Below are 25,269 nucleotides of genomic sequence, written 5' to 3' on the forward strand. Positions count from 1 at the left end.
AAAATTATGAGGGGCATGGACAGAGTGGATAGTCAGAGGCTTTTTCCCAGGGTAGAGGGGTCAATTACTAGGGGGCATAGGTTTAAGGTGCGAGGGGCAAGGTTTAGAGCAGATGTACGAGGCAAGTCTTTTTTAAACAGAGGGTAGTGGGTGCCTGGAACGCGCTGCCGGAGTAGGTGGTGGAAGCAGGGACGATAGTGACATTTAAGGGGCATCTTGACAAATACATGAATAGGATGGGAATAGAGGGATACGGACCCAGGAAGTGTAGAAGATTTTAGTTTAGACGGGCAGCATGGTCGACACAGGCTTGGAGGGCCAAAGGGCCTGTTCCTGTGCTCTACTTTTCTTTGTTCTTTGATCAAACGACAAGTAATTCTTCCAATGCTCTGAAAGAAGACCGCAAATTGGAAGAAAAATATGACTTGGACTTACTTAACCTTAAACTACAGTGAAAGAAATTAGGAAGAATTTGCATTTATATGTCATTGATGACCTCATGATGTCCCAAAATACTTTGCAATCAATGAAAATGTTTTGAAATATAATCACAGTTGTAGCACTTCCTCAGTACAGAACTAAACTGTAGTGTCAGCCTGTATTATGTGCTTAAGTCTGTGGGGTGGAGTTTAAATGAACAGCCATCTGACTCAGACGTGTGAGGACTACCACTGAGCCATGGCTGCTGAGTGTAATTCATGTCCTTTTTTACAAGTTGTTTAAATCACCTAATTGCCATGTTAAAACTGATTTATCAGTCACACTCCTTGATTTAAAAATATTTAGGTGTAGAATTGTGTTGGAAGAGGGGGGGAAAGCTGAGCATTACATTATGGGACAGAGCCAAGTCTTTTAGCCAGCTTAAGGCCCTCTCAATCATCACAAGACATGATGGAGTCATCAGTGAATCTGAACACAAGCATTTTGCTTGCTAAATTGAGTTGAAAGAATGTGGAACCCTGCCAGAGATTATTGTCTGCACGTCAACCAGTGGTGTGTTAAAATTATATTTACTCTGGTAAGTCACTCCTCTTTGTTTAAAAGGCTTTAACAGAAGGATCAAATAGATGCATTTATGCCGGTTTTAATAGTTTTAAGTTCCTCCCTGCTCCTTTCGTCTCTGTTGTGGCAACAGTTGAATGTACCTCTGTTTACTATGTTAAACGTAAGCGGTAAGCACTATAACAGGCCATGTAAAGCTGCATTGAAGAGATAATTAAAACATAATTGTTGAAGGTTTATTGCAGGATTATATTGAAGTTTGAGTGTACCTGATAGCAAATGAGTTACTTAATTAGTGTGTCAATCATCAAAATCGTTTGGTGGCACTTGTTTCACCTCTCAATTGAAAAACCCTGTCATGCTGTCAGGATGTAACAGCGATGTACACAAGTATGGCAAGATCTTGAGTTAAAACCCTTCTTGGCATAAATGAATGAATTTGCACTCAGTCCCTGCTGATCGACCTGCAGTTCATGCTAAGTTCTAACAAGATTCCATACAGTTGAGCAGCATGCAACTTGGTAGGTCGGATCTGCACTCTGTGTCATTGCCAGGCCCGATGAACATCCTTTTGGTCGTTTGACTATTCACCCAGCTTTGAATTTATAAAACCTTTTGGATAAGCAAACGTGCTGCAGTCACTTCGCTGGGAAGCAGCGTAGCGAGAGAGGGCTTTGAAGAAGTACGTTGAGAATCCAACTCCTTGAACCTGTTTGATCAATACTTTGGATCATGGCTGATCTGTATCCCAACTCCATTCGGTCGCCCTTAACAAAAATTTGTCTTAGCACTGCAGTCTCACGGCGCCGAGGTCCCGGGTTCGATCCCTGCTCTGGGTCACTGTCCGTCTGGAGTTTGCACATTCTCCCCGTATTTGCGTGTGTTTCGCCCCCACAGCCTGAAGATGTGCAAGGGAGGTGGATTGAATATGCTAAATTGCCCCTTAATTGGAAAAACAAAAATTGGGTACTGTAGCCACCGCAGTTGGCCATTTCCCTGAATACAAAATGGAGGAACGCAAAGCATATAGGATAAAATGGACAATGTTTGCAGCGCCAGCAGGCTGCACCTAGCAGGTGTGGATTCTGTCTGCTAAGAAAGCAGACGGCACCGAAACGAACATTCTGCATACTAATGAGGCAATCACAGGGAAAATTAGCATGTTAATGGAACGATTCCAGATACAATGGACACAAATGGGGAAGCAACTGCAACATTGTAAAGGATACTAGACACTCGGGCACCAACAGGGTTCGAAGACAAAGAGCCTGAGAGCCCGCCCAGTAGCTAAGGAACAGCCTCAGTATTGGGGGGGATTCAAACATATCGATTGTGAAGAGACCCAATCGATTCCAAGCAGGTAAGGGAGTCCGCCCAAAGGGATCCCTGGGACCTATAAAAGACAGGTCCCACACATGGTTCAGTCTTCTTGTCCAGCCCTCCTCTCTCTTTGACCAGCACCTCGACCAGCTTTTGCCAAGAAGACCCTGAAGGAGAGAGAGAGAGAGAGGTTCGGACAGCAGCCGTCAGCAAGTAAGTGTCTCACAACGATCGCTACCAGAGATAGACACTCCTGATCCCTTTTAACTTATACCAACCTGAAGTCTGCAGACCAGAGCAGAGCAAGAGGCCTTGTTCCCTGACCCGGCAGTTCCTTTGCGATAAGTATTAGTTTATTTAGCGGTAGGAATAGCTTAATCCTTTTAGCGTGTGCATGGGTAGTTATTATAATTGTATTATAATAAACTCAGTTGTTTGAACTTACTAATTGGTGTATGATTTTATTGCTTTGAACTTCACTTTGAACTTGTGGCGGTATCTTAACGATACCTGGCGACTCCAGAGCTAAGTAAAGAAACAGAGCCAAATTAAGTGTTAAGCACACTCGACCAGAACGACCAACAGTACTCTGAATTCATAAAAAAAAAACTGTCTGCTTCCATTTTGAAATTTTCAACTGACCCACAGCTGCAACAGTTTTTATAAGAAAGATCTCGATGTCCGTTATGTGTGTAGAACAGCTTCCTAAATTGGTTCCTGACATTGGCTTTAAATTTGAGTTACTGCCCTTTGTTTGGGACTCTCCCACCAGAGGAAATAGTTTATTTACATCTACCCTAATTAATCCTTTAATCATTTAAAACACATCAGTGAGATCACCCAATAGTTTTCTTTATTCATTCCTGTGATGTGGTGCAGCTCACTAAGCCAGCATTTATTGTGCAACCCTAATTTCCTTTGAGAAGGGTGGTGAGCCATCTTCTTGAACTGTATAGTCAATGTGGTGTAGGTACACCCACAGTGCTGATAGGTCCAGATATTTGATTTAGTGACAGTGAAGGAATGACAATATAATTCCAAATAAAAATGGTGTGTGGCTTGGAGGGGAACTTGCAGATTATGTATTCCCACACATCTGTTGTCCTTTTAGGTGGTAGAGGTCATGGGTTTGGAAGGAATTGCAGAAGGAGCCTTGGTGAGTTGCTGCAGTACATCTTGTAGATAGTGTACACTGCTGCCATTGTACGCCGATGGGGTTGGGAGTGAATGTTTAAGGTGGCAGATGGGTGCCAATCAAGTGGGCTGCTTTGTCCTGGATGGTGTTGAGCTTCTTGAGTGTTGTTGGGCTGCGTTTATCCAGGCAAGTGGAGAGCATTCCACTACACTCCTGACTTGTCGGTGGTGGAAAGACTTGCTCTTTTAGCCACATTATTTGTATGGCTGGTCCAATTCAGTTTTTGGTCAATGGTAAGCCCCAGGATGTTGTTTGTAGGGAATTCAGTGATGATAATGCCATTCAATGGGAGATAGTTATTTTCTCCCTCAAATAAAAACAAAATGGTGGAAAAAGTGAGCGGGCCTGGTAGAATCTGTGGAGAGAGAAACAGAGTTAAAGTTTTGAGTCCAAAGAAGAGTTAAAGAAGTTAACTCAAAACATTAACTCTGTTTCGCTCTCCTCAAGATGTTCCTACACCTGCTGAGGTTTTCCAACACTTACTGGCATTTCAGATTTCCAGTATTTGCAGTATTTTGCTTTTATTTTTGATTCTCTCTTATTGGAGATGTTTATTGCCTGACACTTGTGGCATGAACTTTACTTGTCACCTACCAGCCCAATGCTGTCCAGATATTCATGACATGGCCATTGTTCTAGAAAGGTTCTGTTTGTTTTAAGTGCCACCTGTCTGAGAGAGTTGTTTTTTTGGAGTCCAGTCATGAATTATTTCACAACATTTTTGTTGTTGCTCAGAATAGTTATTGACGCACACCAAAATACTTGACCCAGCAATGAGAAAAGGTCATTAACCTCCAGCCCTGGGATCACCAGAGGTAGTAAAATGTTGACTGCCCCAATATTGCACTAAAACTGTGAACTTTGAGGGACCATTTGGTTCCGTCTTTCAGGATATTACATTCCCAATCTGTGCAGCCTAGATACAGCTGACGTTGTATGTAGACTTGCTTGGCAGTTGTCAACTGAAGCCTGATTCATGTTGTTTGCTATTTGCTTTCAGTCATGCCGGCACACAATTGCAGGCACAAATAACTATTTTGTACGTGGAACATGGGACGGAGGAACTGCTCAGTCCGTAGTATTGATTTACAAGTGGCTACACCTTCAGTTTCCACTTCAGCAATACTTGATTTGATTATGGCTAGTTGTTGTTGTGGGTCAGACAGTTTTGTATGGCACCTGCATGTAGCTTTAGTTGCAGTTCTCATTTAAAAAAAATTTAATGTACCCAATTAATTTTCTTTCCAAAAAGGGGCAATTTAACGTGACCAACCCACCTCCCTTGCACATCTTTTTGGGTTGTGGGGGTGAGAGCCACGCAGACACGGGGAGACTGTGAAAACTCTACATGGACAGTGACCCGGGGTCGAGATTGAACCCCGGATCCTCTGTGCCATGAGGCAGCAGTGCTAACCACTGCGCCACCGTCTACCCACAGTTGCAGTGTACATGTTGTGGTTCAGGGTTATGTTCGTTTCCTGCTACTACTAGACACTTAACATTGCAGGTTCAAATTATCATTAAAACTGAGATTCTTCCAAATCTTTTTATTGATGCCCAAGGCAAAAAAGTCACTTCAGAGGCAAGACCAAAATTCAGGTTAACTGAAACTTGGTTGAATGGCACAGTGGTTAGCACTGCTGCCTCACAGCTCCAGGGTCCCGCGTCCCGGGTTCAATTCCAGCCTTGGGTGACTGTCTGTGTGGAGTTTGCGCTTTCTCCCCGAGTCTGCCTGGGTTTCCTCCGGGTGCTCCGGTTTCCTCCCACAGTCCAGAGATGTGCAGGTTAGGTGGATTGGCCATGATAAATTGCCCTTGGTGACCAAAAAGGTTAGGTTGGGTTATGGATATAGGGGTGGAGATGTGGGCTTAAGAAGGGTGCTCTTCTCAAGGGCCAGTGCAGACTCGATGGGCCGAATGGCCTCCTTCTACACTGTGAATTCTATGATAATATAGTTGGCACGGGTGGTGAGCCATTTATACAGTTGGGGTATAAGTAGTATGTAATTCCCATCGTGTCTCCCAGTCTTTTTCAACGGGAAGGAAACTGTTCATGGTACATTGTTATCAGTGGGGGCAGCTCCTTGGCCTCCGAGTGAAGATTTGGTGCGTTCAAGATCTACTCCAGAGTTTTGACATAATGACCTGTAACTTCCTGGCTCCTCAGTGGTGGATTTAGGCGGTACCCTGAGATGCGTGGGGGAATCCCTCCTAGAACTTCCCAGGTAAGCATTTACGCTGCAATTGTCCAAAGCACTGACTTCCCATGGGCAATTATGCTGCGCTGGGGATCATCAAACAAAGCGATTTAAATTGCCAACTTTGGATGGTTCTACCAGTGTTGGGCTAATAGTTGCTCTAAAAAGGTTAGCAGAAATAAAACCAACTCTAACTTCTGCGAAATGGATCATCCACTCAGCACTTCTGGCTGAAGATTGTTGTGAATGCTTCAGCCTTGGTCTTTCGCACATATGTGCTGTGGAGGCAGTGGCGTAGTGGTATTGTCACTGGACTAGTAATCCAGAGACCCAGGATAATGACCTGGGGACCCTTATCCCCGACCTAACCCGACGTGGCACCGCCAAACACTCCCCCCACCCCCCAATTTCTAATTCCCAACTTCTGACCCCTCCAACCCCAACCTCCGTTTCCCCCTCTTCCTCTGACCCTCGAGACCACCCAAATCCCATCCACTTACCTTGGACTCTTCCTGAAAAGGTCAGGCCTTTTCCTGACCTTTAAATTTCACTTGGCTCTTAAAATTTACCTGCTTTATGGCAGACAGTGCAGTAAAAAGGTGGCCTCCCTGAATTTGGTGCTGCTGGACTACACTGGGGTCTACAGGAATTCTTTTGCTGCAGGCTCCAGGCAGCTCTGGCATCGGAGGTTTCAGCACAGTTTTCAAGAGCAGGTAAGTGTGCATGGAAATCTTGTAATTGCAGTGGGGCATTGCTTTCCGATGCTGGTTGGAAATTATGGGGCTCGATTTTACTTGACGTGATAACGAGCGGGAACTCCCGTGAGCTTCCCGACACCGGGATCAACAAGGCCGTCACCGCTATGAAATGTTAATTGGTTCACTTAACGAGACCACATGGGCTTCACTCCACAAACGATGGTCCCGCCGGCTGATTCGCAGGGATGGCGCCCGCCAGACCTCTGCTAACAAGGGAGAGCAGCACCTCAACCGCTCCTGCACAACCAACCCCACTCAGCTTGCAGCCATCTACCAAGCAGACCAGCCCCATGATTCTGGGAGGCCGCCCTGGGCAGATTGTTGAATGCGGTAGAGACCGGGCAAAATGCCCTGTTCTCCCGATGGTCTCGGAGGGTCACCCATCACCCCGCGAAGAGCGACTTGTGTGGCTCACTATGCCTCCTCCATGTCCCCGCAGGAGAAGTTGGCCCACAACAGAAGGGAGAGGGCCCAAACGGACAGCAGGGTGCCGGACATCAGAGTCCTCACCCCCTACGACGAATGGCACTGGAGTTTGTGGGGGTGGCTGGGGACTGATCTGTCATGACGTAGAGATTGTCGTGCGGTGCAGAGTGAGGATCCACGGTCCCCACCCAGATGACCTGTCACATGTGAGTTGTTAATGTCATGCAGTCTGTGGATACTGACCCATCCCACTCACTGACCACATGTTCATTCTATAGCAGGATCCTCATCCGACAATGCCGGCCCATCTGGCCTGGTTCTCCCCCCCGCTATGAGAACACATTGGAGGGGAGCTCCGAGGACACGACTGTTTTCGCAGCACAGCTATCATCCCCACCCTCCACCAGTGCAGAGAGACACACCTCGGTAGGTGACGGTAGTAGACACATTCTGGTGAGCACCACACCGCTGCCAATGTACATCAGGAGACAGGAATTCCCAGGCAAGACAGCAGTCAGAGGTCTGCTGGATCTCGGGACCCAGCTGGGTCCCAATCAGACGGGCCAGGTTTATCCGGAGTTAATGCAGACTTTAGAGTGCGGCCGAGAGAGTCAGAGGGGGATGTCAGCAACTCTCCGGTAGGTCTATAGCCGATTGGAGGACTCCCAGAAGCTACGGGGTAGGAGATAGTGCCAGCAATGTGTGGCACCGAGGCCAGCACTGCTAGGCTGGTGACCATAGTGGAGTGCCTCTTGTGCTCATCATCGGCAGCATGAGTGGTGGTGTCCAAGGCATGCCTCAGTCAGACTGCCATGGCTGAGCGCCTCAACAGCATGTCCCAGTCGCTGGGGGACGTCACCAGTTCCTGGTTGACCTTGATGAGGCACTGCAGGGCATGACCCAGTTTTGGGTGGGCATCGGTTGAGTCATCCACAGCTTATCCCAGTCATTGAGGAGCAGCGCTGAGGGCGTGAAGGACAGGCATTGGGGAGCTGCCAGGGCTGGCAGAGGCAGTTGACGCAGTGACAGCCAGGCTCGGTCCAGCTGACCCTCCATCCCGAGGTGATCCCCAGGGCCCTATGGGCACAGACCAGGAGGAGGTGGGTACCAACCCAGAGCCACCGGCCGGAGAGGTGATAGTACCCACCAGCTCCCTGAGACCCACCTCCCTGGCAATAGCGCATCCTGGAATCAGCACCTGGAACAGGGTGGCACAGCAGGGCATATGCTGCTGGCAAGTGCACTGGGCTCCTCCGACCCTGGGGACCCCAGAGGACGCCCACCAAAGGCCAGGGCCTGGGTAGGCAGCAGGCTGCCTCCACCTCTGATGTGCATCTTGGGGACACACAGTGCAGCGGTAGAGCACGAAAGGTTAAGGATCAGTGAAAGGACACTGGAGGTGTGCGTGGTAATAGGGAGAGGGTGCATTGGGGAGAGGATAGGGGTAGGGTGAGGGATTGGGAAAGTGGGGTGGCACCATCGGGGTGGGGGGTGGGGTGGGGGGGGGGGCACTTGCATTTTAAAAAACGTTGACCTCTGTCAATATGAAACCTCTGGCACCATCCTCCGCAGTGCGGGCCGAGCACCATCCTCCGCAATGCGGGCCGAGCACCATCCTCCGCAATGCGGGCCGAGCACCATCCTCCGCAATGCGGGCCGAGCACCATCCTCCGCAATGCGGGCCGAGCACCATCCTCCGCAATGCGGGCCGAGCACCATCCTCCGCAATGCGGGCCGAGCACCATCCTCCGCAGTGCGGGCCGAGCACCATCCTCCGCAATGCGGGCCGAGCACCATCCTCCGCAATGCGGGCCGAGCACCATCCTCCGCAATGCGGGCCGAGCACCATCCTCCGCAATGCGGGCCGAACACCATCTTCCGCAATGCGGGCCGAGCACCATCCTCCGCAATGCGGGCCGAGCACCATCCTCCGCAATGCGGGCCGAGCACCATCCTCCGCAATGCGGGCCGAGCACCATCCTCCGCAGTGCGGGCCGAGCACCATCCTCCGCAATGCGGGCCGAGCACCATCCTCCGCAATGCGGGCCGAGCACCATCCTCCGCAATGCGGGCCGAGCACCATCCTCCGCAATGCGGGCCGAACACCATCCTCCGCAATGCGGGCCGAGCACCATCCTCCGCAATGCGGGCCGAGCACCATCCTCCGCAATGCGGGCCGAGCACCATCCTCCGCAGTGCGGGCCGAGCACCATCCTCCGCAATGCGGGCCGAGCACCATCCTCCGCAATGCGGGCCGAGCACCATCCTCCGCAATGCGGGCCGAGCACCATCCTCCGCAATGCGGGCCGAGCTCCATCTTCCGCAATGCGGGCCGAGCTCCATCTTCCGCAGTGCGGGCCGAGCACCATCCTCCGCAGTGCGGGCCGAGCACCATCCTCCGCAATGCGGGCCGAACACCATCCTCCGCAGTGCGGGCCGAACACCATCTTCCGCAGTGCGGGCCGAACACCATCCTCCGCAGTGCGGGCCGAACACCATCTTCCGCAGTGCCGGCCGAGCACCATCCTCCGCAATGCGGGCCGAGCACCATCCTCCGCAGTGCGGGCCGAGCACCATCCTCCGCAGTGCGGGCCGAACACCATCCTCCGCAGTGCGGGCCGAACACCATCTTCCGCAGTGCCGGCCGAGCACCATCTTCCGCAGTGCCGGCCGAGCACCATCCTCCGCAATGCGGGCCGAGCACCATCCTCCGCAGTGCGGGCCGAGCACCATCCTCCGCAATGCGGGCCGAGCACCATCCTCCGCAGTGCGGGCCGAGCACCATCCTCCGCAATGCAGGCCGAACACCATCCTATGTCCCAGCTCCCCGGACATGGAGGTCCTGGATGCCTCTTCATAGAATTTACAGTTCAGAAGGCCATTCAGGCGTGGAGTCTACACCAGCCCTTGAAAAAAAGCACTAAGCTCACACCTCCACCCTATTCCAGTAACCCCACCTCACCTTTTTTGGACACAAAAGGCAATTTAGAATGGCCAATCCACCTATCCTGCACATCTTTGGACTTTGGGAGTAAACCGGAGCACCCCGAGGAAACCCACACAGACTCCCACAGACAGTAACGCAAGCTAGGGATCGTAACTGGACCCTGGAGCTTTGAGGCAACAGTGCTAACCACTGCGCTACCATGCTGCCCACCCCCCTAGTCCCTTGAAGGTGCTTTATTTGGCCTGTCCATGTCAACATGGATGCACTTGTAGGCTGTAACCTGTGCATTGCCGCACAAAGCCCCATGAGCTCTGGAATCATCCTGAGGTGTAGAGGTTCAGGGCTGCGGTGATCTTGACGGCCACCGGGAGCAGGTAACCTCCTCCTCCATGTGGTGCCAAGTCCACACTGTCCCCGTGTTGAGGCGGAACCTCTTGCGACACTCTCAGTCCGTCATCAGCAGGGGCTGTTTAGCACACTGGGCTAAATCGCTGGCTTTGAAAGCAGACCAAGGCAGGCCAGCAGCACGGTTCGATTCCCGTAACAGCCTTCCCGAACAGGCTCCGGAATGTGGCGACTAGGGGCTTTTCACAGTAACTTCATTTGAAGCCTACTCGTGACAATAAGCGATTTTCATTTTTTTTCATTTCATTTTTTTCATTTCATCTGTTCAAAAGTCTGCGATGCCTGTACACTGTGGCCTATCGCGGGCCACCCACTCTGGGTTCCTCCCTGGTTTGATGGGCGGCTGGTCCTCTTGGGGTGGGGCCCTGCACATGGGCCGCAGACTCCTCGAGCTCCTGTCAATGCTGCCGCCGCTGCCTCCTCCTGCATCTGGCTGCCTGGCCTGCCAGCAGCACCACGAGGGCAAGTTCCGCAGGGTCCAAGATATCGTCCATCCCATATAATATCTGTAAGGAATTGGTGAGGGTATGAGACTGAGAACTGGCAGTGTCTTCCTTCCCGGGACTCTTCCGCCTCACCCCCACTTACCCTGCCATTCTACACCTCGTACCCATGCACCCCCGGCCGCAGTCAATCACTGCTCGCCAGACCCCACACCCTGTATCTCCGACACCTGCATGTAATGTTACCTAGGCCAGGCGCTGGTCCCCTCTCCGGTGCACAGGCCCACCCTCCGGTCGCTGAAAAGTCGCCGGTGCTGGGGTTTAGTCCCCTGGTGCTTGGATGTTGGCTGCTGCGTGTGTGGTGTTGTCTCCCGCAGTGTTCGGCACAGTGTCCAGGCAGCACGGCCTGATTGGAATGCTAGGCAATGACTTCCACAAGGTACTTGGTCCGCTTACCCACTGGATCCACTTAACCTCCTAACTACGATTGCCAATTAGCAATAGCCTTCAGCCACACGGCTAGAGGTCTCGGCGGTAAGTGGGAGTTCTGGGTGGTTGGTGGGGCAGACGGGCTGGGGTTGCCACTGGAACAGGACCACACAGTCCAGTGGTTGGCATGGTGGACTCGCAGCCTCTATGACACGTGGGGTGAGATTTCTTCATCCGCGGCCCTGAAACCCAGGGGTCCTGTCACTGGCCAGTTAAGTGTCTGATGGAACAGGGCACTTAATACCGGCAGGCCAACTCCAAAGGAGTTGATGTGATAATCCTGCTGCCAACCTCAAACTGTGTGGAAGATGTCATTGAATTAAAGTTCCTCCAAACTGTTCTCACAAAAGAATAAACAGGAGTTTTGAATTCAAGGCTCTTTATCAAGTGACTAGGTTTTGGTTGTCATACTTGTGCATTGAAGAAATCTTTCCATACTGTTGAGGAAGAAAATGGCGACTTGAATAATTATGTACTTCCCCAAATCTTATCTACCCTTTACCAGACTTTAGAAATAAACTTGGCGGCATGGCGGCACAGTGGTTAGCACTGCTGCTTCACGGCATTGAGGATCCGGGTTCGATCCTGGCCCCGGGTCACTTTCCGTGTGGAGTTTGCACATTCTCCTTGTGTCTGTGTGGGTCTCACCCCCACGACCCAAAAAGATGTTAAAGATAGGTGAAGTGGCCTTGCTAAATTGCCCCTTAATTAGGAAAAAAAAAGAATTGGGTACTCTAAATTTATTTTTTTAAAAGGAAATAAACTTGATGAAATAGATTCTTAAAAGGCAGGGTCTGCTTTCTTGCCTGTGGTTGGTTACAGTATAATGGAGCAATACGGTTTTCTTCTTTTAATAGAACTACATTTATGCTTGAAAAAGTAGATTTTTGGACATAAATATGCATTTAATAAATTATTGAGCTGCATTAGCTCAAATGAGATGCATTATAGCACACCTAATCTGGTTGGTCAGTCATTGTACTCTATTGCGTTAGGCAGCAATGCACAGCTGCAGTCTGGGGTCAAACTCATTACAGCAGTAAACTTTCTCATTTATACTGTAACCAATGACAAGTGGGCAAAAAGCAGGCTGTATCTGTTCAGTGGGTTTATTTCCCATTTCCGGCAAGAGCAATTTTTCCATTCAAACTCTCATCTCCGCATTCCAGTTAGCAGTTTCCTTTTGAGATGGTTGATGTTCTGGGGTCAGGAAGGTTCATTGCATGCTGGGGTGGTATGTAGTTCCCATCTGTTTGACTGATACAGGCACACTGCTGATCTGTGAGGCAGTAGAATTGCAGTGGGATTGCGCTGCTACGTGCTAAGATTTATTTGACATATGCCATCTTGTGCCATTATTGATTATTTTAGTTTGAATAACTAAAGGGGTGACATGATAGCACAGTGGTTTGCACTGCTTCACAGCTCCAGGGTCCCAGATTTGATTCCCGGCTTAGGCCACTGTGCGGAGTCTGCATGTTCTCCCCATGTGTGCGTGGGTTTGCTCCAGGTGCTCCGGCTCTCTTTCTCTTTCCCCCCCCCCCCCCCCCCCCCCCCCCCCCTCAATCCAAAGATGTGCAGGTTAGGTGGACTGATCACCCTAAATTGCTCCGTAGTGTCTGAAAGTTGGGTGGGTTGCGGGGAAGGGGTAGAGGTGTGGTTTTCGGTGGGGTGCTCTATCAGGGGCTGGTGTGGACTTGATGGGCCGAGTGGCCTCCTTCTGCACTGTAAATTCTATGATTCTGTGAAATTCTATGAATATTAGAAGTCATTTCATTGTCTGCTGGGCTTAAGGACCAGTGGGAATCTGGACAGCTGAGTTTTGCTGGATCTTAACCAGATTGTTACAGTGGGAGATGCTTGGAACTTAATGGTTTCTTTGTTTGTAAAATTCCGTTTATACCAAATTGAGTCATGTTTTATTTTATGGCTTCAAAAGTAGATGTGAGTTATGCAGCTTTTTTGAACGTAGAACATACAGTGCAGAAGGAGGCCATTTGGCCCATTGCGTCTGCACTGATCCACTTAAGCCCTCACTTCCACCCTATCCCCATAACCCAATAACCCCTCCTTTGGTCACTAAGGGCAATTTATCATGGCCAATCCACCTAACCTGCACATCTTTGGACTGTGGGAGGAAACCGGAGCACCCGGAGGAAACCCACGCAGACACTGGGAGAACGTGCAGACTCCGCACAGACAGTGACCCAGCAATGAATCGAACCTGGGACCCTGGCGCTGTGAAGCCACAGTGCTATCCACTTGTGCTACCGTGCTTTATAGTAAAGGTTTATACAACTAATCCTATTCAAGGATTGGGATGGCCTTTCATAGCATTAAAAGACTTCACTACTAAATACATATGTGTGGGATTTACTGATCAACCCACCAGGTGTTTTTCGGCATGGAGGCGGCCCGCCAGCAGGATTTACCAATCCTGCCGTTGTCAGTGGGATTTCCCGGTGACTGCACCCCTTGCTGTTGGGAAACCTGTGTGCCGGTGTGGGGCTGGAATAATCTGCTGGTGTGCACGGCAAATAGGCTTTTGTTTGAAAGCTCCTGATCTCTATAAAATACAACTTTACTTAGTAATTAATTCAATTTGGTGCGAGGAAAATGTTGTCTTCCATTTCACCACTTTTGCATTCTCCATGTAAAATCTCTGTTTCAAATTCACTACATCATATGCCATCTTCATGTGCCATCTTTTGACCAACACAAACACTTTATTATCACAATAATTCACGCAACAGATATCTATCAATTCCAGAAAAAAGTTACATACTTGGCAAATGAATGTTGCTCGATAAGGGGAATATTTTAAAAAGAGTTCTTCCCTTCCCTCTTAGGACAGTGATTCATGCTGGGACATCGTTTGGCAAGGTACTGCTCACCCTCAGTTGCCACACTGGGCTAGTCAAATGCAGATGGCATATAAAGTTAATCTGATTCTGTTTTTGCTTGCTATCTGTGTAAATCAGGCAATTGGCAGCCACAATACTGCCAATATACGGGGAGGAGTCTGCACGTCCTCCCCGTGTGTGCGTGGGTTTCCTCCGGGTGCTCCGGTTTCCTCCCACAGTCCAAAGATGTGCGGGTTAGGTGGATTGGCCATGCTAAATTGCCCGTAGTGTAAGGTTAATGGGGGGATTGTTGGGTTACGGGTATGTGGGTTTAAGTAGGGTGATCATTGCTCGGCACAACATCGAGGGCTGAAGGGCCTGTTCTGTGCTGTACTGTTCTATGTTCTATGTTCTAATATCAACTTCCACTTCCTTTACCTGATCCACACTGAAATCAGCTTGGGAATTGAACCCGGTCTATATGCTGCCTTTACCAGCCGAGTCATCAAGACAGCCACAGGAAGGGAGTGCCGGATTAATAAAGCCTGGTTCTTGAAAATATGTTTGCATTAAATACAACATAGAAAGATTTGCAGCACAGATTCATAGAATCCCTACAGTGCAGAAAGAGGCCATTTGGCCCATTGAGTCTGCACTGACCCTCCGAAAGAGCACCCCAAATGGGCCCACACCTGTACCCCATCCTGTAACCCCACCTAACACCTTTAAGACCCTTAAGGGCAATTTTGCATGGTCAACCCACCTAACCTGCACATCTATGGACTGTGGGAGGAAACCCACGCAGACACTGAGAGAACATGCACACTCCACACAGTCACCCAAGGCTGGAATTGAACCTAGGTCCCTGGCATAGTGAGGCAGCAGTGCTAACCGCTGCCACCATGCTGCACCCAAGAAGAAGGCTGTTCAGCTCATTGTGTCCATGCCAGCTATAACAGGACTATCCAGTGTAATCCCACCTTCAGTCCTTAGCCTTGTTATCATGAGGGCATTGTCCACAGACTTCAATATTATTGAAATTGGGTAAGTGCATACCCAAAGTGTTTCCTAAATTGGATGAGGGTTTCTGCCTCTGCCACCCTTTTAGGCCACCACCACAGTCCATGCGTGTTTAATTTTCTGACTAGTCTGCCATGTGGGACCTTATCAAAAAGCTTGCTAAAATCAATATCGACTACACTAAATGTTCCACCTTCATCAACCCCTCCTAGTTACCTCCTCAAATAATTAAATCAAGTTAGTTAAACAAAATAGGCCCTTGACAAATCCAAATTGTAGGTTCTTGATTAATCATCTTCTTGAGTTCTCCCAAAGACGAGTCCCACCTACAGCATCACAACCTTTACCACTGGAAGGGCAAGGAGTTGGGTCCTGAATCCAGTGAGCTGGAATGATGCTCAAACCCGGTGTTGTTGGCAGCAATCTGATCCACACCTGCGGTCCTGTCAACTGAACCAACCGGCACCAAGTTGCTGTGGCAATGTGCACTTTTACATACTTGTTGTAGCTAGAAGCTATGGTGAATGATAGTAGAAGCTCAAATTTCTTTCCATCATCACATGGATGACCAGGAATTCCTGTTCTTACTTCCTGTGATTGGTGTATGTTGGAAGGATTTATATGTTTTTTTTTTAAAATTAAGGGGCAATTTAGTGTGGCCAATCCACCTACCCTGCATATCTTTGAGTTCTGGGGGTGAGACCCTCGTAGACATGGGGAGAATGTACAAACTCTCCGCAGACAGTGATCTGGGATCGAACCTGGGTTCTTGGTGTCATGAGGCAGCAGCGTCAACCATTGCGCCACTGCTGTCCCTGGAAGAATTTTATAAGTTAGTGCTCAACACCATCTTGGGCAGAGTTATGAACGCATCTTCCTTGGACATCAAGCTCTGGAGTGGGACCTGAACCTGGAGCCTCTGGGTCAGAAGTCGGGTTGCTACCAATATGCCAAAAGACTTGTTTGATTAATCTATCCATTTCCAAATGAAGATTTATACTGTCCTTTGAATTTTTTCCCAGTGATTTTCCTGCTAATAAGGTTAGGCTGACTAGTCTGTAATTACTTGGTCTATCCCTTCCTTCCTTTTTAAACAATTGGAAAACATTAGCTGTCCTCCAGTCCTTCAGCACCATGTCTGTAGACAGAGAATTCGAAAATGATGGTCAAAGTCTCAATTGTTTCTTCCCTTGCTTCCCCCTAGCAACCTCATGCACATTTAATCTGAGTATGGTGACTTACCTGGTTTCAAGGATGCTTAAATTTCCTCCCCATCCAATGCTTTTCACTCCACCTGCTTTACTGCAATGTTGGATTTGTCTTCCTCGTTTGTGAAAACAGATGTAAAATATTCATTCAAAATACACCCACACCCTTTTTCATGTCTAATTGGCTGTACTATTTCCTTAGTTAGCCTCTTCTTTGGTTCATAAAACTAGAATCAAAGAATGGTTACAGGCCATTCAGTTCTTCTTGTATCTGCTGACTCTCTTCCCCACCCTTGCCCGATAGCCCTACAATTTTATTTACTTAAGATAATTCTCCAACTCTCTTGAAAGCTGCAATTGAACCATTTATTCTCATGCCACTTTTCTTTTGTTTTGCCCATGCTCTCACTTTGCTTTCTTAATTTCACCCCTGCATTTTCTGGGCTTTCTGCAGTGTTGAACTTTTGGTATCTGATATACATTTTATTTTTACTGGCCTTATCCTAGTCTCTATGCTACTTGACATCCAGAAGGGTTTAGATTTCTGAGGCCATTCTTTTTTTGTGGCAGCCTTTTTTGTAAATACCATCTTTCCTTGAATGCTTCCCACTCCTCTGTCATTAATTTACCCTTAAGCGACTCTTTATACTCCAATTTTGCCAAATTACACATCAGTTTAGTAACATTGGCTTTTCCCCAATTTTTTTTAAACTCTTGGTCTATCTTTATTCTTTTCCTTTCCTGTGCTTTCCTTCTCCTAAATCTAACTGAATTACCTTCACCGGCACAGAATGCTCTCCCACCAATATCACTTCCATCATATCCTTCCCAAAACGTCCCAAATTGCCTCTTTGCTTTCTGGACTTGCTATATACTGGGAATTCTGCACCCTCTGTACCTTTTGCACTAAATTTATCTCAATTGAGAGAGTTGAAAACGTTTGACTATTACTGCTCTTTTGTTTCTGCACTTCTCAGCAGTTTGCCTACATATTTACTCCCACCTCAATCCAACTATTTGAAGTCAACAGCACACTCCCAGATGTATGTTTTCCCTTTTTTTATTCCTTAGGTCAACCTTTGTTTGATCCTTAAAGCATATCATCCCTCCTCACAGCTGTGACTGTTGCTTGAACTAATATTGTTACATTGCTATTGTGCCACCTGCCCCTTCTGTCTTTTTTATCCCGCCCTCTCTCCTGTCTGAAAATCCTGTCACAATAAATATTGAGCTGCCATTCTTTAAGCCTTATTTTAGATATTATATCATACTTCCAAGTATCTCAGGCCATCTGCCTAATTCAGTGGACTCCTTGCATTGAAGTATATGCACTAATCACAGAACAACTCTTGCCATCCAAATTCTAGTCTTTGTTTCCTAGCCCCTCTACCAGCTATAATTTTCTGCCTTCAATTTTCAGTTTTGCTTTTCTTTCTAAATCTAGACTTTGTTTCCCATTCCTCTGCCAAAAAGCCTTCTCCCAACAACACTAGCAAACCTCTGTGCCAAAATATTGGGCCCGGCCCCGTTGAGGTGCAACTGATTCAGCTTGTGCAGGTCCCATCTCCCCTAAAACCAGATGCAGTGTCTGTGGAATCTAAAGCCTGCTTCTTGCATTATCTCTCCATTCCTATCCTCTTCTTACTGACATGTGATACTGGGAGTAATCTGGGGATTACTATCTTTTGAGGTCTTACTTCATAATTAATTCCTTACCTCCCTGAAGTCTGCAGGACTTTAATCCCTCTTCCTCCCCATCCAATACTTTTCACTCCTCCTCCTTTACTGCCATGTTGGATTTATCTTTAATCCCTCTTTTTACCTATTCATTGGTACCAATGTGGACCATGACCGTTGGCTATCGTCATTCCAGCCGCCCCCAGCTCAGTGACATTAAGACTCTAGCACTAGTGAGACAACATGCCACCTGTAGCCATGTCTGAAACAGCAGAACTGACTGTCCACACCCCTATCAACAATGCTTTTCTGCCCTTTCTCCTAACAGCCATCACACCATGATCGGCCCAGCGTAGAGCTAAGCCACATGTAGTGCCATGGACCTGGCTCTGGCTGCACTCCCCAGGGAAATCACAGCTGAATACCGGTTGCAGGGAAAGATGTACTTCGGGTCTCTGGTCCTATTTGATTGTCTGGCAGTCATATATTTTCTCTCTGCCTGCCCACTCTTAAGCTGTGGTGTAGCCACATGTGGATCTGTGCTCTCCATGTGGCTTTGAACACACAACCTGACTGCCTAGCTCCACTGAGCTTTGTATGTTACAAAGAGAATATTCTCCATGTGATATTTTCCTTCATTGTCTTGTGGGGAATGTCAGTGTTATAAACAGTACGATACACAGCACCAAATGCAGAAAACATCCAATTTGGCTTGTTGAGAGAAATTAATGATTCTTTCATGAGCGTTTACCAAAAGTCATGGTGTAAATTTTTGCATTCTGACGGACGGAAGTTGTATGAATTGCTTTTCTGATCAGGAAATGATTGTCATATGGGCAAGTATCAATTGTTGGGCCTTCAACCAGACGGGTTTAACATGCTTTTTGTGTCGAGTTGTTTGTAAAGGGCCCACACCTAGCCTGCGGTGTACTGTGTCAAACGTGCCTCATTCTTTTTAACATCTTATGGAGCAACACTTAACTGTAAAAGAAAATCCTCCTGGATCTTGGTGTAATGTGTACACGTTTTCTATACAGTGCTACAGTACCAGGCACACCACTGTTCTACTGAGGAATAACTGAAAAATAAAGTCACAAATGTAGCTGTTTTACATGTTTCAAAAGGGTTAGCTTAGATTCTGAATTTCTTGTGTCCTTGAGTTAGATTTTCCCCATGGAATAAACTTGACTGCGAACAGCTGCGAAAGTGCTTCAATTCCTTTACCAATTTACCAGCTAGGAAGTTCAGCTGAGCGGTTTTCCATCCCTTCCCATGGTAGTCTGACTGAGGCGACTCTGGCAAGATCTGTGACTAAGATGATCAAGATTGCATCAATTTGAAAAGCCATTTTAGTGAAATTTACAATGCTATCCCATAAGCACATGCCACAATGGGAATGAAGTGTATTAACAAAGTTGTCTATAGCAGAATGATTCACATAATAAAAATGTTTGGCCAACCTGTGAATGATCAACGAAAGAGGGGCAAATGTTCTCTTCAGATTTTGAAAATTAATTTGCGTTGCAGAATCACTTTTCCATTGAGAGAAAATCTGATCCTCTTACTTAGCCCAGGTGAATTGCGCCTACTGTGGTATCATGTGCATAGGTTAAAATGGCTCTTTAGAGAACAGGGCTTGTTTCCCTGCAGTGTGGATCATATTGGGATAGTAACAGTATGGCTGTGTTAACAAAATAAAACACAGTACTTGAAGTTTAAATTTTAGATCATGGGCTGGAAGCAAATGATCTAAAGTAAAGCTTTAATGAAATCTGCATATCCCTGAGCCAAGCTGACAGATGTTTTGGATTTTAACTGCAACATCTTATTCAAACAGCTGTTGTGTAAATAGAGCCGAAGTTGCTGGCCCTGATCTGGCAAGCAAGTTTTTATCCCAATCAAGAACGTAGGTTTGTTTGTTTTTGCATTTGAAGGGAAAACAGAAGGAATGCAAGGGAAATTGATGGAATTCTGAACTTTATCCTAACTGGATAACAAAACTGTTCTCTTACATCTCAGATGTGGGCAGCACGGTAGCATTGTGGTTAGCATAGATGCTTCACAGCTCCAGGGTCCCAGGTTCAGTTCCCGGCTGGGTCACTGTCTGTGCGGAGTCTGCACGTCCTCCCCGTGTGTGCGTGGGTTTCCTCCGGGTGCTCCGGTTTCCTCCCACAGTCCAAAGATGTGCGGGTTAGGTGGATTGGCCATGCTAAATTGCCCGTAGTGTCCTAGTAAGGGTAGGGTTGGGGGGGGGGGGGTTGGATATAGGGGTATAGGGTGGATACGTGGGTTTGAGTAGGGTGATCATTGCTCGGCACAACATCGAGGGCTGAAGGGCCTGTTCTGTGCTGTACTGTTCTATGTTCTAAAGATAGCATTTGAAGTCTTGTGTAGATTATGCCATTGTCAAGGTCCCCTTCCCCACCCAGCTTTTCCTCCTTTCACATAGACCAGAAAGAAAGCAATGGAATTTTTCATGCATTCTGCATCCTGATTGTGCTGCTACTGATCACAAGATTTAAAAAAAAATATTGCATTACGTCACTTGAATACTGTACTGCCTCTGTACAAAACAAAAATAAATTCCTTATTAATTCTGAGTTGCTGCTGTACTTCTACGGGAGGTGAATATTACAAGAGTTGGTAACAGCACAGGCACTGTTACAGCCACTGGTATCTTGATGCTGACACATGAATGCCTGATCTGGCATAGGCAATTGCTGTAACTTGTCCCTGATTAGGCCGGATTCTGTAGTCTATTATGGCCTGGTTTTCATGACAAAAACCCTCTTGGTTTGACCCTATGCAAATGCTTCTGTGCCCTTATTATTTGACCCCTGTGTCTGCTGCAGTGAGTGTTTCTCAGTACAAGTGCCTCTTTCACTGAAGTACACAACTGCTGTGTCAGTTGTTGCTGGGCATCCCACAATGCACTCCGAGTGACAGAGACACTTGGCTGTCTCAGTGTAAAGAGATTTGCATGTTAGTAAATCACTTTTGCATACAGTGGATCCCTGGTTGATAAGTGTGCCTCTCTTCAGCCTTTTGAAGCAATGTGCTGTTCAATAAATATTTGAATTTCCATAAGCTAAGCGAGGCCTAAACCTGTTCTGATATTCAGTTGGACCATAGATGATCTGTACTTGCATTCAATCAACCGTCTTCTGCTTCATCAATTACCTTTCTTCCATCATAAGGGCAGGAGGGAGGATGTTCGCTGATGATTGTACAGAGTTCAGTGCCGTTTTGCACCCTTCAGTCACTGAAGACACCCATGCAACATGAAAAACATTCAGGCATGGGCCGATAAGAGGAAAGTGACATTTGTGGCACACAAGTGTCAGACAATGACCATTTCTGACAAGAGAATCTAATAATCCCTCTAAAGTTCGTGGAATTCTTTTTTCCCACATAGCATTATTCAAGGGTTACCAAACCATGGTTTAGTACCCAATTATTTTTTTCTAATTAAGGGGCAATTTAACATGGCCCATCCACGTAACCTGCACATCTTTGGGTTCTGGGGGTGAAATCCACGCAGAGCTTGGATCGAACCTGGGACCTCGTGCCATATGCAGCAGTGCTAACCACTGCGCCACCCTGCCGCTCCAAACCATGGTTTATGACATTGTTACGACAGAGCAGGGCGAGGAGACATGCCCCAAGTCTACCTCAGCCAGAATGGGCATTGAACCCTATGCTGTTGGCATTATTCTAACCGGACCGTCTCAGCGGCATTACTATCGCTGAATAATCCTCCATCAACATCTTGGATGTTATCATTGACCAGACACTTCGCTGAGCCAGTCATATAAATATGTATGTCAGCAAGAGCTGGTTCAGAGGCTGGGGATTCTGTGGTGAGTAACTCATCCCTTGACTCCCTAAAGGCTATTCACCATCCACAAGGCACACAAGGGCTGTGATAGAAATCGCTACATTGCCTGTTTGAATACAGGTTGAGATGTGATAAATCTTTCTTATAAAATGCTCAATATTGAATTATTCAATTAATTAAGTGTTCATTAAAATAACAACCGCAGCATTGTCCCCATACAGCTGTAGCTCCTGAACTTATGCAGCCTTATGTTGGAGACTCTACACTTATTTGCATGTAATTTATTACCTCGGGTGACTTTAGATTTTCCCAACTGCAAGTCAGTATTTCTTTGTTGTTGAGTTGAAAATTGACTGTTGGAGTTGCAGCCTCTCATCTTTGCGGATTCTCTCCCCTCACAGCCTTTCTCTCTCTCTCTCCATTGAGCCAGAGTGTAGAGGCCAGCAGGACTGTGGATTTTCATTGTATGCATCCAATGTCTGTTGCATGGCCAGGAGGTTTACCCCTTACACATGCCAATTCTGACAAGCAGGCAATGTTGTTCTGGCTACTCCTCTCTGATTCAGTCACTTGGATGCACAGAGACTATTTTCCTCTCATTGGTGATTGAATGTATTTTGATGGTTTTTGGGGATGAATTCACCCGCTGTCCTCATATTTTGAACTCTAAAGTTTAGTAACTGTTATAATGTAAGAAACAGAGCAGTTAATTTGTACACTGCAAGCTCCCAGTAACAGCAATGGTAATCACTATATCACCTGTTTGATGATGATTTTTTTTTATTAACTCATGGGATAAGAATTAACTCATGGGATAAGAGTACCGCTGGCTAGGCCAGCATTCATTTCCCATTCCTAATTTCCATTGAGAAGGTACTGGTGAGCCACCTTCTTAAATCCCTGCTATCTATGTGCATTAGGAAGGGAATCAAGATTTTGACCCAGCAATAGTGAAGCAATGGCAATATAGTTCCGAGTCAGGATGGTGTGTGACTTGGAGGAGGACTTCCAGTGGTGCTTCCTTGTATTGGTGGCTGTGGGTTTTGAAGATGCTGCCTAAGGAGCCTTGGCGAATTCCTTCAGTGTATCTTGTAGATGGTACACAGTGCTGCTACTGTGCCCCAATGGTGGAGGGAGTGAATGTTTGTGGAAGGGATGCCAATAAAGTGGTCTGCTTTGTCCTGGATGATGCCAAGCTTCTTGAGTGTTGTCAAAGCTGCACTCATCCAGGCAAATGGAGAGCATTCCATCACACTTCTGACTTGTGCCTTGTAGATGGTGGGTAGAATTTGCGGAGTCAGGAGGTGGGTTACCTGTCACAGGATTTCTAGCCTCTGACATGCTGTTGTAGCCGCAGTATTTGTGGTTAATCCAGTTGAGTTTCTGGACAATAGGAACATCCAAGGTTGGGGATTCAGCAATGGGAATGTCATTGATTGTCAAGGAGTGATGGTTAGATTTTCTTTTGTTGGAGATGGGCATTGCCTGGCACCAATGTTACTTGTCACATATCAGCCCAAGCTTGGATATTGTCCAGGTTTTATTCCATTTGCACATGTACTACTTCAATATCTAAGGTGATGCAAATGGAGCTGAACATTGTGCAATCATCAGTGATCATCCCCATTTCTGACTTTATGGTATAAAAGAGAGGTGATTGATAAAGCTACTGAAGATGGTTGGGCCTGGGACACGCCCTTGAGGAACTCCTGGAGCTGAGTTGACTGACCATAAACCACTATCTTTTTTGCCAGATATGAGTCTAACCAGGAGAGTTTCCCCCGAGGTTCCCATTGACTCCAGTTTTGCTGGGGCTCCTTGATGTCACATTCAGTCAAATGCAGCCTTGATACCAGGGACAGTCACTGTCATCAAGCCTCTGGAGTTCACTTCTTCTTTTTGTCCATATTTGAACCGAGGCTGTATTGAGGGTCCCTGGCGTAACCCAAAATGAGCGTCAGTGAACAGGTTATTGCTAAGCAAGTGCTCTTTATTGCACTGTTGACCCTTGCCTTCACTTTACTGATGATCAAGAGATGACTGATGGGACAGTAACTGGTTGTGTTGGATTTGTCCTGAGCTTTGTGTACGGTAATTTTGGTAATTTTCCCCATTGCTGAGTAGATGCCAGTGTTGGAGCTGAAACGAAGACTAACTTCTATGATGCTGGGGACCTCCGGAGGATGCAGAGATGGATCATCCACTTGGCACTTCTGCTTGAAGATTGTTGCGAATGCTTCTGCCTTAACTTTTGCACTGATGTGCTGGGCTCTCCCATCATTGTGGGTGGGGATGTTCCTGGAACCTTTTCCTCCAGTGTGTTGTGTAATTGCCCACCACTATTCATGGCTGGATGTGACAGGACTGCAAAGCTTCGATCTAATCCATTGATTGTGGGATCACTTAGTACTAATTGAGGGGTAAGCATTTGCTTGTGCTTCAAAATAGTGTCGTCATGAAATAATTTATATCCACTAATCTTGAAGCCATAACCTTCTGACTCTGAATGGAGAGTGATACCAATTGAGCCTTGGCTGGCACTTTCAGAATTAATAATGCCCAGGTATCTGTTTAATAAAGAGAAAAACACCATGGGCAGGATTCTGTTAGCAGACGTCAAAATCGGGGCATGCGATTGGGCGGCGAATAGCTGCCCTTGCCGAATCAAGATGCTCCATCTCATCGAAAAAGGCGTCAATGTGCCGCTCGTAGTTGGAACAACGTTCACATATCGTTAGTGGGCCCACCCACGATTCCCCGCCTCCGATGGGCCGAGTCCTCTCCCCCCCCCCCCCCCCCCCCCCCCCCCCCCGCCCCAGCCCCGGGTTGCCGATGGTGCCAATTTTTCTGACATGAAAGCCCATGGATTCTCCGTCGGTATCAGCACTTAGAAACGGAGAATCCAGCCCCATATGTCTGTCAACATCTGAAAGGGAAATTATTGGTTTAGATTTTTGGCAAGGATCCACGATCAGAAACAACTCCAGTGCTAATGTGTCATTTTTACAGATACTGCAAGACCTGCTGTTCACTTCCTGAATTTATTTGTTATCTTTAATATCAAATTTCTAGCATTGGTGAATTTTCTATTTACCTATGAAGAGATCTTGAGAAATTCATTTAATTGAGGGACTTCTGAGGCAGAAAACCACTGAGGTTCTCTATAATTACTAATTATGTCATTCAAATCTGTTGATTCAGTGACTATCATTCCAAATGTATTATTGACACCACGTCGATCGTCTAGTAAGGGTATATTTTGGGTCTGAAAAAGGCTAAACTGTGCCTTTTGAATCTCTTCATTTCTGTGACATTGACAGCATTTAATATGCAATTCTCCAGCCCATTAACCCTATCTATTCTTTCCATCTGCAGGTGTACCAGGATCTTGGCACATCAGTCCTGTCAGGAGCCATCGAGGGTTACAATGTCTGTCTGTTTGCCTATGGACAGACTGGCTCAGGAAAAACATACACTATGATGGGGACACCAGTGAGTAAT

At 47.1% G+C, this 25,269-nt stretch overlaps 1 protein-coding gene across 2 annotated transcripts in view; it reads left to right on the forward strand.

The window, feature by feature from the left end:
• stard9 (StAR-related lipid transfer (START) domain containing 9) overlaps nt 1–25,269 on the forward strand; it is a 391,160-nt gene that overhangs the window by 116,312 nt on the left and 249,579 nt on the right. For both annotated transcript variants that reach the window (XM_038782026.1, XM_038782033.1), the window contains exon 4: nt 25,144–25,260. In XM_038782026.1, the coding sequence (XP_038637954.1) occupies nt 25,144–25,260 (117 nt within the window). The remainder of the gene's footprint in view (nt 1–25,143; nt 25,261–25,269) is intronic.

Source organism: Scyliorhinus canicula, chromosome 2 (assembly GCF_902713615.1).
Source record: "Scyliorhinus canicula chromosome 2, sScyCan1.1, whole genome shotgun sequence".
In the NCBI taxonomy this organism is placed as follows: Eukaryota; Metazoa; Chordata; class Chondrichthyes; order Carcharhiniformes; family Scyliorhinidae; genus Scyliorhinus; species Scyliorhinus canicula.